The 15,515-nt window shown below is 25.8% G+C and overlaps 3 protein-coding genes across 3 annotated transcripts; 2 read left to right on the forward strand and 1 right to left on the reverse strand.

Moving 5' to 3' along the window:
* Positions 1-6,827: 6,827 nt before the first annotated feature.
* PmUG01_09052300 (DnaJ protein, putative) lies at positions 6,828-8,363 on the forward strand (the record flags this gene model as incomplete). The annotated part of the gene is made up of 2 exons (XM_029005233.1): positions 6,828-6,951; positions 7,522-8,363. 2 exons carry the CDS (start codon positions 6,828-6,830, stop codon positions 8,361-8,363), a joined length of 966 nt encoding a protein of 321 aa, XP_028861843.1.
* A 1,609-nt stretch (positions 8,364-9,972) lies between these two features.
* RPC40 (DNA-directed RNA polymerases I and III subunit RPAC1, putative) lies at positions 9,973-10,974 on the reverse strand (the record flags this gene model as incomplete). The annotated part of the gene is made up of 1 exon (XM_029005234.1): positions 9,973-10,974. One exon carries the CDS (start codon positions 10,972-10,974, stop codon positions 9,973-9,975), a length of 1,002 nt encoding a protein of 333 aa, XP_028861844.1.
* Positions 10,975-13,115: 2,141 nt separating this feature from the next.
* On the forward strand, positions 13,116-15,061 carry PmUG01_09052500 (translation initiation factor eIF-1A, putative; the record flags this gene model as incomplete). The annotated part of the gene is made up of 6 exons (XM_029005235.1): positions 13,116-13,131; positions 13,543-13,626; positions 13,919-14,003; positions 14,213-14,308; positions 14,477-14,657; positions 15,056-15,061. 6 exons carry the CDS (start codon positions 13,116-13,118, stop codon positions 15,059-15,061), a joined length of 468 nt encoding a protein of 155 aa, XP_028861845.1.
* Between the last annotated feature and the right edge of the window lie 454 nt (positions 15,062-15,515).

Below are 15,515 nucleotides of genomic sequence, written 5' to 3' on the forward strand. Positions count from 1 at the left end.
TCATTACTACCGTTCAAATTGTTACTGGGGGCCGTATATGTATGCACACGCAAATGTGTGTATGTATGTGTACACGCAAGTATATATGTATGTATATGTGTATATGCACGCGTATTTGTATGTATATGTGTAATTGCGTAATGAGCTTGTGTGTACATATATATATTTAAAGAAAAAAAAAAAAAAAAAAAAAAAAAAAAAAAAAAAAGGGCTTACGGAGTAAGGCTTGTGTGGTTTGATGCGTAAATTACCACAAATATATTAGTAGTGTGTGTGCTCTGAAAATAATTTTTTTTTTTTTTTTTATTTATTTGCTGAAGTAGGCGCGTTTATTTTGTACATGTGCATATGCGAATGGTCAGATAGATGAATATAACGCACAAAAATAATTATAATAAACAATAAAAAAAAAATAAAAGAAATGTGAAATTAGACTGTAGCACATTTCAATTTTTGCCTTTTTATACATATACACGTTTAGTATTTAGCCCTTAATAATTTTTTATTATACTTTTTACGGCTTGAATGAAAATATGTTGAAGTGTAAAACATAGGGCACACACGTGTACTCATGTGTATGTATGTGCTCGTATGCATACGTATATGTGCGTTCATGTATGTATGTATGCATAAATATATATGTATAAATATGTACATATAAATGTTGTTAAAAATTTAAATATAAATGAATTATCAAAAAAAAAAAAAAAAAAATATACATATACGCATGTAAATACATACATACATATATGTTTACACTTGTATATATAAATTATATATGTATATATATATATTATTTGTAAACCTACACACTTGCGCATGTACATACGAGTATGCACATGTTGAGGTGCTTAATTCGAACGTCATTCAGTATTTTATTTTTTTGTTTCATCCCTATTTCTTTTAATTTCTTTTAATTTCTTTTAATTTCTTCTTATTTCTTCTCATTTCTTCTCATTTCTTCTCATTTCTTCTCATTTCTTCTCATTTCTTCTTATTTCTGTTTTGTTTATTCCTTTTTTTTTTTTTTTTTTTTTTTTATTGTAAATATGATTAACTTTACAAAATTAATTTAATTGAACGTAAAAAAAAGTAAAAGACTCTCTGTTGCTCTATATTTTTTACTTTCTACATATACTACCAACTTCTCTACACATAATTTATGTGTTACTGTATTTTAAATATTTTTATTTTTTCAAAGAATTTCTGTAGTTATACATAAAATGAAATAAATCGTTAATAATTGTACTATGCTTCAATTTAATTACATCCATAAAACTGTGGAAGTTATTGTAAATACGTACAAATATATTTTAATGTGTACACCTATGTACATGCGTACATATATATATATAAATACATTAAGAAATTTGAAAAAATCCAATTACACATTCCTAATTTTCTTAAAGGTAATACTGTTTTCACGAATGAAAATATACGTTTAGAATTTTCCTTTAATGCCGGCTTTTTAATTAAAACAAATTAGAGTTAAAAAATGGTGCGAAAAGAAATAATATAAATAAACGAACACGAAACGAATAAGGAAATGAATAAATAACAAAATAACTAATTAACAAAATGCCGAAATAACAAATGACAAAATAACAAATGCCGAAATAACAAATGCCGAAATAACAAATGTCGAAATAACAAATGCCGAAATAACAAATGTCGAAATAACAAAATAACAAATGTCGAAATAACAAAATAACAAATAACGAAATAACAAATGACGAATTAACAACTGACTACTTAACAACTAATTAACAAACTTACTAATTAACAAAACGACGAATGAACGCATTAACAAATTAACGAATGAACAAATTGACGAATGAACAAATTAACGAATGAACAAATTGACGAATGAACAAATTAACGAATGAACAAATTGACGAATGAACAAATTAACGAATGAACAAATTAACGAATGAACAAATTAACGAATGAGCAAATTAACGAATGAACAAATTAACGAATTAACAAATTAACGAATTAACAAATTAACGAATTAACGAATTAACAAAATTATACTTTTTTAAAAGTTAAACCTATGCTCTTACATTTGTTTAAAGCATAGGGGGGGGGGCAACCTTAATTATGTCGTTCTAGGTAAATATGTAATATGTACACATAAGCAAAACACGTATTCGCATATGTATAATATACTTATATAGATATGTAAAATAATTAAAAATGTATGGTTTAAAAAAAAAAGTGGAACATGAAACAAAATTATGTAACTTTCATAATTTCATAAAATCTGGATACTACAATTTTTTTTTGTTTTTTTTCTGTTATTTTCCAAATAAGATTAAACTTTAGTAAAGTAAAAAAAAAAAAAAAATATATATAAAATATATATATATATGTACATTTAATAATATTTAAGTATATATATCTAAACAGGTGTAACAAATGATGGAGCGTGCAGTAAGTCTTATGAGAATTATTTAATAGGATAATTATAAGCACATATAAAAAATTTTATTTTCTCTGGTTCATTTTAGTTTTATTTTTCGTTATAATTTTAATTTTTTTCCAGTATTTGCTCTGCGATTTCGCATCAACAAATACAGTTGAAATAGGGGAAAAAATAAAAAAAAACAAAAAAAGGAAAAAAAATAAAAAAAAAGGAAAAAAAGAAAAAAAGAAAAAAAAAGGAAAAAAAGAAAAAAAAAAAAAAAAAAAAAAAAAAAAAAAAAAAAAAAAGAAAAAAAGAAAAAAAAAGGAAAAAAAGAAAAAAAAAGGAAAAAAAAAAAAAAAGAAAAAAAAAAAAAAAAAAAAGGAAAAAAAAAAAAAAAAAAAAAAAAAAAAAAAAAAAAAAAAAAAAAAAAAAAAAAAAAAAAAAAGAAGGAAAAAAGAAAAAAAAAAAGGAAAAAATAAGGTTGTGCAAATTAAAATGGGAGAATGTAACAAGTAAAATTACTTTAAAAATATTACTAGGGTAAAATTATAAATTAAGTTTTTGAAAGATATAAATATATATATATATACCCCAAAAATAAATTATTGCTGAACATATTCCTTCACTTGGTTTAAATTCATGTAAGTCCTCAATTCACCCCAGTCGTTTCATTTCGCCCTAGCCCATTTGGATTTCGTTAATTTCACGTAAATTGTACCAAAAATTGTCACACAAAATGGAAAACGAAAAAAGGAAAAAAGAAAAAGGAAAGTAGCAGATGGCTCATTTTCTCAAAGTGTAATATTTTGACGAAAAAAAAAAAAAAATTTACCTACGAAATGTTCAAGTATGTAAGTACGTATAAACCTAAAACAGTTGTTTTGTTTTTAATTTTCCTTATAAATTTTACTGTTAATAAAATGAAAAAAGTGATATCTTTTTTTTTTTCTTCTAATATTTAATCTTATTTAAAATATATCAGGAAAAAAAAAAAAAAAAAAAAAAACGAAAAAAACATGAAAAAAAAAAAAAAACAAAACAAAATAGAACAGAACAAAACCAAAAAGAACCGAGAAGAAGCACGAAGGAGCAAAAGTGTAATTAGTACTTAACGCATGATAGAGGGAAAATTATAATAAAAAAAAAAAAAAAAAGAGAAAAGGTAAGAAAAGATATAATTATTCATACGAAATGAATTATACCCAGATGTGACAATTGTGAAATTGCCAAGTGTGTGTTAATAGTAAATTTCAGGTACAGGAAAAATTTGTATAAATTATTTGACCTAAGTGTAATTTACAAATAGGCAAACGTACAAATATGCAGATGTGCGAATACACGAAAATACAAATGTGCAAATGTAAATTTATTTTGACCTTTGTAAATTGAAAAATCAGAGAAATGTTTTTTGCTCTATGAAGTGTAATTGTAAGAGCAGAATATAAAATTTGCACCACTTTTTATGTACATGTACATGTAAAATATACTTCCCATAATTTGTCATTTTTTATATGCTAGAATGTGACATATTTAAGCATGTAGGAATGTGTAAAACGAAATTTCCTTTGAGAAAGAACAATTTTTAAGGCAGAAACAATTTGTGCACAGTTATCTGTGAAGAGAGAAGGGCAAACATATTTAAAAAAACGTATTTATTTTATTATGATGTATTTTGTATCTGTTCAACACTGAACTGATAGATTTTCCTGTCCGTAAAATGTGTGCACATAAATGTACATGCACATATTGTTAATACATAAATGAACAAATATACGCAAATGTCGAAACACTTTTTTTTTTTTTTTTTAACTAGCGAAATTGATACACAAAATGGTAAAACTTTTTTTTTAAATTATTATTTGCTGTACATATTTTTCTTGCCTTCTTTTAATTGTTATTTTGGTATGGCTTTACCTAAAGGAACATTTTAGCTGTTCCCACTGAACTAGGGGTTAAATAAGAGAGCTGTGAATTTATATATATCAGACGAAAAATGAATAAAATGTATGGTTACACTTGCCATACTTGAAATACGAAACGGCTTTTTTGTATTTTTTCTTTTTTGCTTTTACCATTCTTTGTTCTTTTATTTAAAAATGTAAACACGAAAGCAGAAATATAGAGTCATTATCAAAAGCACAAATATATGAATACAGTATTATAACAAAAACATGCTCATATATTTAGCTATTTGCAATTGTAAATTAGCTAGAAAAAAAAAAAAAAATTTCACTTTATCACTTTTTAAGTATCATATTGTGTTTCCTATCTTACACCTTTTTTTAAGAATTATTTATTGTTTTCCTATTACATTGTTTTTAAAAAAAAATAAAATAGTGTATTAAAATATTTGTCTTTCAAAGAACTATTTTTGTTTAATTCCACCGTTAAATGTTTGTATAGAGAGTTGAACTGCATTCAAATAAGCATATAAGCGGGTGGGGGCGTGTACAATATTTTTGTTCTTCCAATTTTTTATGTTGAAGCTAGAAATTAAAAATTGATGAAATTATAGCTTAATGATCGTTACATAATTTAACTAAAAAAATAAAATAAAATAATAAAATAAGACGAAACGTAGAAAGTAAAAATGTACCATAAAAATAAAAGGAAAATGGGGGTAAGGATAAGCAATATAACCGCATAAGCTAAAAGATGGTACACAATATTCTAGATGATAAAATAGTTTGAACACATTAAAGTCAATACAGTGAACGACTTTGGCCCGTAATATGGGAAATCCTTCAAACAGCAAAATTAATGGAAAAGAGAAAATAAAAGTCGTTTATAGTAAGTTCGTTCATGTGTACGTATTAATACCATATTAAAGTAATAAAATTGAGGTTTAGGTACTCCACTAAAATGTTCTATTAACAGTCATGTTATAAATTTATATTTATAATTTCCAATACACAGTTGTCTTAGCATTTCATTTTTAGAAAAAAGATCATTACCATTGTTCAAATATGTGTAATTCTCAATTCAAAAAAAAAAAGTTAACGCCTATTTTGCCGTTCCCAGGCTAATTATGGGAAATAGGAATAGAATAACAGGAAAGAGAAAAAAAAGAAAGCATTTATTTTCCCTCACTAGTTATGTAAAACAAAGTTCTTCCAAAAAAAATTTTTTAAATAGAGGCACTTGATTATCATCATGTATATATGAAATCCGCGTTCAAGTAGCACTATTTAAAAGGGGCTATTTTTACTTAAAATTTACTACGTTTAAATAAATTCATTTATAAAAAAACTATACGCATTAATAATTAATAGAGTGGCAGTATACTGGAAACACACCGACATTCCTTAATCATCACAAGGAGTTACCTGAGCAATTGCTAAATATTAATTTATTGTACGTTTTATTACTTACCCTTAATTTTTTAAAAGTTGTGCGCAGCAGTTTTTAACTTTAAAGGGGAAGATATTTTTCCACTAAAGCACCAATTTGTATATATATACAAATATATAAATAAATATACATATACGTACTCACGAAAACGAATTAATGGGTTTAATTTCTGTATTTGCGCAATTTTTATTTATTAATCCCATTATTTTAAAATTTAAGGTATATGTATGCATGTATATATGTATGTATGTATACATATATATATGTTTATGCGTGCGTGTGTAGCAGTTATTGGTATAATTCGTACTAGTCAATTAAAGTACTTTTGTTTGCGTTTGTCAATGAGTTGTAAAGGATGATAGAATATACTACCAGGGTAAACAGAGAGAACAGGTATACATATGTCGTATATCACACATATATGTAAGAGGAAATATTGGGTTTTGCCAATCTGTACACTGCTCAGTTGTATATATATATATATATATATATATATGTACATATGTATGTACGAGTAGCGGTTAAATGTGAAATTGCATATTCTTTTAATTTTACGTACAAATAGTATAAGTAATAATCAGATGACTTCATTTTTTACTTATTTCTTTTTTTTTTTTTTTTTTTTAAAGAAATATTATTCTATTTTTAATTTAATTTTTTGCATTTTTTTTATTATATCTTTTTTAAATTTACTCATTTTTGCATTCTTTTTTAATTTTTTAATTTATGCATTTTTCCATTTTTAAGTTAATTTTTTCCCTATAGTGTTAAGTGAGGGTGAAACCCAATTTGTTCGGAGTACTGATGTATGCAAGATATTGCTTAAACGCAAATATGTATAATTGTACTTCCGTAAAAAGGCACATACACACATACACATATATATACATATATATATTTATATATATATATGCATAAGTATAAATGCACACTCTTTCTCAGTGCACACTACTGTGAACGAGTGCCTGTGTGAAATTGTATACGGTATTATTCGCTCAGTGCTCGAGATATACAAAACAAAAAAGATAGCTATTCTTTTTTTTTTTTTTTTTTTTTGTTTGGGGTAACAATGAAAATATTTTCTTTTTGCCTTGTTCTGTTATACTTTATTCTGATAAACAATGTAAACTGTTTTTTCAAAAATGCCTTAAGTCATTTCTACTGCGACAATGAGAACTGTTACAGCATTTTAGGTTAGAACAAAAAGAAGGGGAAAGAGGGACAAAAAAAGACAAGAAGAGAGAGAGAAAGAGAAGAAGACAAGAAAAGCGAGAGAGAGAGAGAAAGAGAAAACAAGAAAAGAGAGAAAGAAAAAGAAAAAAAGCTTCAATATCACAAGAGCAGTATGATTAGAAACACTGATGGTTATAGAATAACTCCTCTTTGCATAAAATACTGCTTTAACGTGAAGAGGAAAAAAAAGAAAAACCCAAAAAGAGGGGAGTAAACAGGAGAGCAGCGCTACGACGTCAACGTGTGCGCATAAGCATATGTATATGTGCGTACGTATGGATATTACGCGTGAAGGAATATCACGCGCTTGAAGAGAAAAATCATTTTCGTTATTAGTGCTCTGCAAAACAGAATTGCATATTAATATATGTATTCATTTGGGTATTCACTTGCGTGTTTACATACTTATTTATCTGCTTACCAATTTTATCATACCCTTCATTTATCCATTTAATTTCGCATTATTTTGTTTGTTACCCACCATTTTGTCATTTCCAATTTCTATTCCCTCCTCACTCTAACTATTACAGGCATTCCAGAAACTTCAAGTTTTAGTGAAATTAGATCATCGTACTATAGACTACTAGAGAGTATGAAGAATAACTACAATTCGGAAAGGAAGAAAAAGATAGTTAAGGCATACACGGTTTTAATAAATAAACGTACAAGGAGATATTATGACTATTATTTGAAGTACCCTAATAGTGTGTTTAATATAATATATTTTATTTCTTACTATATTTTTAAATTATTTAAAGTAATACTAGCTTTATTCATTATTGCTCTACTTATCTGTGGTTTTCAATATATGAATAATAAATATGAAATGAAAAGGATAATCCAAAAGCTGTCAAAAAATAAAGCATTTAAAAAAGAAGTATTAAATAAAATAGGAACAAAACATCCACAGTTTCGTACATATGACTTAAATACAAAAAGAAAAGTCGAAGAACAAATAGAAGAAGAAGTAGCACAAGAAATGGGTTTAATAAATAATCAAAGAAAAGGAAAATTTATTCTAAGTAATTTATTTATTGTTAAAATTTTGTGTATACCTAAAAATATTTTATGCTATATATTATGGAATATTAAATGGATAATAAAATATACCATTTTAAAAGAAGAATATGATGAAAGCGATAAAATGTATATTACTAGAGTGTGTATGAACATTTCAGCTCAAAGATGGAATAATTTGGGAGAAGAAGAAAAAAAAGGCTTGTTAAAAAAACAATTATGGATAAAAGAATACCAGGAGGAATTTCTTGCCGAGCAGCGAGAAAAGGATCGACTCAACAAAATCTCGAGCGCCAAGTATAAGCAGCAGATTAGGAAGAAAAAGAAGGGCATGAACTTTAACTACAACGATTGAGAAGGGGAAGCAGCAGGAGTGGAAGCGATTTGCAGTACAGAGAACAGAATTGGTTGTGCTGTCTATGGACATGATATTGGATTTGGAGATGGACATTGTGATGGTGGTAATTGTGGTGAATGACGTACCTTCCTATCTTCTCCCCTTGTAAGAGCAGCGAACTAACGTAGCAATGAACCATAGACTTATCTCTCAAAACGTCGTTGCAAACGATGGTTAAAGGAGAATGCGTTCACTGCAAACAGGATTTATTAATTTTTCTTTAATTAGCGAGTTTTTTTTTTTTTTTTTTTTTTTTTTTTTTTTCACTTCATTTTCTTTTGATTTATTTAGCCTTGTCATACTGTTCTTTGCTCATTTTTACCTCGATGTACTTGGCTTCGTTCACTTTGCCCTGGCATCCTTGATTTTGTTTACGTCGCTTCATTTGACTTAACTTCTCTCTTTATTTTATTATTATCTTTTTTTTTTTTTTTTGGTAAACGACTCTGCAAAGTGAAAAGGAGAGCATTAAAAATTGATAAGTGCATTTTTTATAACAATATGTAAACAGACTTGTTAATACAATTCTTCTTTACTCACACGTACACGTGAATGTACGTTGCTTGTGTATGTGTGTAGATAAATCCATTTCTGTAATAACACATACGCATATACATATGCACTTGCGTACGTAGACACACGTGTTGTATGTTTTTAAGCGCCATACATATTTAAAAGCTAGTTTGAAAGATGGTCGGGACAAAAAAGAAAAAAAATTTAATTATTAAAAAAAAAAAAAATGAAAAGGTGTTACAACCAAATTACTGGAAGAAATATAAAGAAAAGAAGAGATATTAATTATTATAAAAAAAATAAAATGAACAGATTAAACAAATCGGTGCGCATACTTACACACAAATATACAAATACACATATATATGCATACACATATATACGCATATACGTATATACACATATGAAAATAAATATGTAAACATATGAACACATGTACACATATACACATATATACATATACACATATATACATATACACATATATACTTATACACATATATACTTATACACATATATACTTATACACATATATACTTATACACATATATACTTATACACATATATACATATATATATGTAAACATTTTTGCAAATATTTACGTATACGTTATTGCACGTACAAAATCAAGTTGCAAAATATTTTTAATTAAAAAAAAAAAATAAAAGGAATTACAATGGAGCGTCATGGAGAAGTAAAGAATGTTTGAATTTCGCGTTGGATGTTCAGGAGTATCTTTTTATCCATCCATTCGTTTACATATATGTTTACTATCCATCCATTCGTTTACATATATGTTTACTATCCATCCATTCGTTTACATATATGTTTACTATCCATCCATTCACTTAGATATATGTTTATTATCCATCCATTCGTTTACATATATGTTTACTATCCATCCATTCGTTTACATATATGTTTACTATCCATCCATTCGTTTACATATATGTTCACTTTTCACCTATTCAACTAATTCCTACATTTTAAGGGTACCTCTTTTTTTTTTTTTTTTTTTTTTTTTTTTTTCTCCCACTATGATTTGCGCGCATCTTAGGCATTTGTCTGCTCCTCCAAAACTTCCTTAACACCCAGTGCCTTGTACCTCAAAATAAGCAAAGCTTTCCTAAAGATGTCAACAGAAGGAAAGCATCCAGTAGACTCGATGGTAAAGACAAAATGATTTTTTACTTTTTCAAATGAGACTTTCTTTGGGTATTTTTCAATACAAACTCTACAAGAAGAACAGCTCAGAGGAGTTTTAACAACCAAGTTTTGACTATCCTCAATATCAAAAACGTTTTTTGGACATATATTTACTAAATCCTTTTTTTCATCTTGAGTTAATTTTTCTATTGTGTCAAATGTGAAGGTAGGATACATCTTATATACAGCTGTACATACAGGAGACCATTTAGCATGTGTTTTGCCAATTCCTTTTTCTAAAAAACATAAAAGCTCAATTTCTTGACCAGTACTTAACTTAGTTATTAATATATTATCATCAACAACTTTTGGATAATTTTTTTGAAATTTATTTTTTTGTTCTTCATTAAGTGGACACCATTTTAAATCTTTTGAATAAATACTCTGAAAAGGTTCATTATTACCCATCCTTTTAGTATATTTTACATGCAATTTAAAACAGAAACAATTTAAATAATTATATTTCTCATGTTCTTCTTTAAAATTTATTAAATCTGCATCAAATTTAAATGGTATTAATCCTAATCGATGGCTTAATATTTCATCTGCTATTATACCTGTATTTTGATATATATTAACTTTTTCAATTGCAACCGTAGGTACTTCTGACAGCATTATTCTTCTTAAAGCATTAGCAATAGACACATTTAAATTTTTTATTTCAATAATTAATATGTTTTCTTCTTTCTCGAGTATTTTCATTTCTAGTCTCTTTTCAAATTCATCCAAATCAAAAAAATTTTCTTTGTCTGATAAAAAATAGCTACCATAAAAATTTGTAGTAGTTGCATTTCTAGGTCCTTCTTCAGTTAGTTTTACGAAATTATCTCTGAACTTCACGCTTTTCATTTTGGCACAATTTTTTTTTTTTTTTTATCAATCTGTCTTTAGAGTCAACAAGTATACTAACGAGCTCACCCGCGTAACACTCCTACAAATATATATGCCTACCTATCTACGCTTCTACGTACAAATATGTACATATGTACATACATAAGTACATATGTATACATGCATACATATATATATATATATATATACACGTATGTATGTACAGCTATACAAGGGTGAAAACACGAAACTGGGTTTTTGCTTGTCAACAGCGTTTACCATATTTTACGTCTTTCCGGAAGATGGTATTTTTTCGCCGTTATTCTTTTATTTATATGGGGTATATTTTTTTTATTTTTCCTTGACCTTGAGCGATTAATGGACGTTTTCCTCAAAGGAACCTACTAGTGGAGGGTTTTTTGCATATTATATTATATTGTACTGTACTGTACTACACTGTACTGTACTGTACTGTATGATTTTACTAATTTACTTTGTATAAAAATGCTTTACAAAAAAAAAAATTTTTTATCTTCAAAAATTTTCTTTTCCTTTTTTTCTTATATTCTTTTGTTTTTTGCTTTCTTGTTTTTAAAATCTGCAATTCGGGACATCCATTTTTCATAAAGATTTTAAAGCGAGATTAATATATTTACAAAAAATTTTATTCGTATTTTTGTTTAAAATTTTCTACATTCATGTACATTTACATAAATGCGTATTTATTTATATATACTGTATATGTTCTTATTGCGTAAAAATATGGTAATAATAATTTTATGCAAATACATAAACAAATTTATTCCTCCTTCAGCTTATTTTTACGACTAATATATATATTTATATATATATCTGTATATATATCTATATATATATCTATATATATATCTATATATATATCTATATATATATATCTATTTCATATAGCATTGTTCAAATGGTAAAAATCACCTTGTTTTATTGTTATCACGTATTAAAAAAAAAAAAAAAAAGCAGCGCATATGAAAAAAGATACTCAAGGATGGTATGCACCTATTCCCGTAATATAATTATATATACATTTTTATACTGTATTACGAAGCCAAAAAAAAAAAAAAAAATAAACAAACGAACAAATAAATACAGAAAAACATACAAATAAATGAACAAATGAACACAAAAAAACTATCATTTATGTGGTAATCTTGACAAATTGTGCATCCATACATGACTACATTTTTAACGGAATATTTTTGTTCATAAAGTTCATTACGTACATTTTATCAACTATTTTTTTTTTCTGTATTGTTTTTTTGCCTTTTTATAACTGCATTGTATTGGATTTAAAAAAAGTACTCTAAATTAATAAACACGCTTAATATATATGTATAATACAATATTTACATACAAATAATAATATATTATGCATATACATACGTTTACATTTGTACATATTTTTATATATAAATACATACATGTTTACATATATATATATAATACACATATGTACGCATTTATCCACATATATTGCTTTACGTTTTAAAGAAAATGTATAAATGAATAGCACATTAGAGGGCTATTTTTTTTTTTTTTATACCTACTTAAATACCACATGTTAAAATTCCATCATGTTTTTTACTCCATAATTATTAATACGAAAAGAAAAAATTTTTTATGAGCATTTAACATGAATTCACAAACCTGTAAAGAATAGGAATAATAGGAGATAGAAAAAACAATTTACTTAATTTCCATTTAATTAATGAAGCGTAATTTGCTAACTACTCTTTGGAAACAAGCACATGTGTTTTGTTACTAAGTATGTAATATAGTTATCGTATATGAGTATGATAAATGTATCACACAAGAGAAACAACAATTTTTTGTAAGTTCCTGTAGCATCTAATAATTACTCAGTTACAAATTTTCCATTAATCTTTTATATCGTAAAACGTTTACATTTAATTAGTGAATAATCATAATTTAAAAATTATAACAAAATATAGTAGTATTACACAAAGTACAGAAAAAAAAAAAAAAAATTTGTTTTTTTTTTTTTATGTGCTTAAAAACAAAGAAGAGCAAAGATTATTTCCGTGCATAGTTGTAGAATTAATTATTTTTTTTTTTTTTTATAATTATTATAATAATAACTGTCTTTTATGTAATTATATAAAAAGATGCCAAAAAACAAAGGTTAAAGTTAAAACAACATTTTTGCATAATAATGTATCTTATATTAAATGTTTAAGTTTCCTGACAATTTTTCCGTGTTATATTTGTTTATCTGTCCATGAAGCTGCTTTGCTTGTTAACATAGGATGGATGAATAGTATCCATCCATATATATATATATATATATATATATATATATATATATATATATATATATATATATATATATATACATGTACATATGCATATATATATACTTATATTTATATGTTAATGTATACGTATATACATTAATAATTTTTAAAAAATAGCTCCAATTTAATGCTGCTTAATTCAGTTTAATTCCCCATAATTCAATTTAATTGACTTCGCGTCACATTAATTTTTTTTTTTTTTTTTTTTTTTTATGAACACTGAAATAAATATGAACAGGTAAGGGAGGAAAAAATAGGAGGAGAGGAAAAAATGACAACGAAGGGGAAAAAAGAGAATTATTATACAAAGAAGAAGACCAAGGTAACGTGCACATGATATAATACTTATTAAATTTACTTTTAAAAAAATATAAAAGTAATACATGTGCGAATGTATATATATATATATATATATATATATATATATATATATATATATATGTGTACATTTACATATGGAAAAATTTTTACATTTGTTCATTAATTGCCCTGTGAAAATGCAACCCTTTGTCTAATGAGTGTATGCACATGTAAATATGTACAGGTCATGTATTTTTTTAGTGGATAAATGAAGTAATGCTTTTTCTTAATTTTTTTTATTTTTTATTTTGTAGAATATGCTCAAGTTTTGAGGATGTTGGGAAATGGAAGATTAGAAGCCCATTGTTTTGATGGAGTTAAACGATTATGTCACATTAGGTTTGTCCAAAAGGGGAGGAAAAAAAAAAAAAAAAAAAAATATATATATATATATATATGTGTGGGAAAATACATGTGTGAGAAGGTACATGTGAGTGAATATTCTCTTATTTGAATATATATATATATATATGTGAACATTTGTGTTTATATTTTGGGGGTATGCAAAAGTATGGGGACTAGTTACTAATTTTTTTCATTTTTTTTAGGGGAAAAATGAGAAAGAGAGTTTGGATAAATTCGGGTGATATCATTTTAGTGTCCTTGAGAGATTATCAAGATAGCAAAGCAGATGTTATAGCGAAGTAACCATACATATCTGAAAATTATTTTTCTCATAGAAGATAAAATTATGAACAATACATGTATGTCTGCACATGTGCATGTTAAAGTGTAAATGTAAATATTTTCTGCGGTATGTAAGAGCATATATTTTTTTAACCGTATTTTATTTTAAATGTCCATATATGTAGATATACCCCTGATGAGGCAAGAAGTCTGAAACAACATGGAGAATTACCAGAAACAGCTAAAATAAACGAAACGGATATTTTTGACGATGATGGACAGAATGGCGTGGAATTTTTAGACGACGAATCTGACGAAGAAGCACAAGAAGACATGAATAATGTGAGGAAATTGGAAATAGAAGAGGTATGTTATATATGCATGTGCATATATATGTACGACTCGTATGTTCACACACATACGCATGTTTATGTAGATATTTCATGCAAACATATTTTATTTTAAATAATATTTCCTTTTTTTTTTTTTGTTGTTGTAGATATAAAAGCAACAGGGGGTGAAAAATACATACATTAGTATAATGAGGAAAAATAGGATTAATTCTTTTGTCTTTTTGAAAGTGTGTTTTATGAATATGCGTGTATATATATATATATATATAATTTAAAAAAATATATCTTTATAAATTTATTTATTTTTTGTAATTTTTTTCATTTCTTATTTAACATTTTAGATTTTTTACCTTTTTTTACTCCTTACTATGTACTTTTTATTTTATTTTTTTTTTTTCCCGTATTATACAGATTTAAATTAATAATGTATGTTGTGTAAATATAAATAATTATTATCAAAGTATACTTATGGATAAATACAAAAATAGTTTTATACTGATATTCATATTGAAATTATGTGTTGTAATTCCATTATTTTTTTAATGAATACTTTTACCATTTATTTATAGTTGTAAAATTTAATGAAAAAAAAATAAATAATATAATGTGATAATGTATAAATTTAAATTAATAATGTGGTATAGGAACACTTGCTCAAGGGGTCATATCTTTCACTTTTAAAGACATCCGTAAAGTCGTACGTATGTATTATGTATGTAAATATGGTCGTGCTCAGTTATCTGTGTGGTTTATGCATTTTTTGGAAAGGAACTTGAGAATTGATGTAGTCACATGGATATTAGTTGTATGAATGGTTTGCCACTTTTGCTAACTTTATTTTATTTATTTGTTTATATTTTTTTTTTTTTTT

The sequence above is a fragment of the Plasmodium malariae genome, assembly GCF_900090045.1.
Source record: "Plasmodium malariae genome assembly, chromosome: 9".
NCBI lineage: Eukaryota > Apicomplexa > Aconoidasida > Haemosporida > Plasmodiidae > Plasmodium > Plasmodium malariae.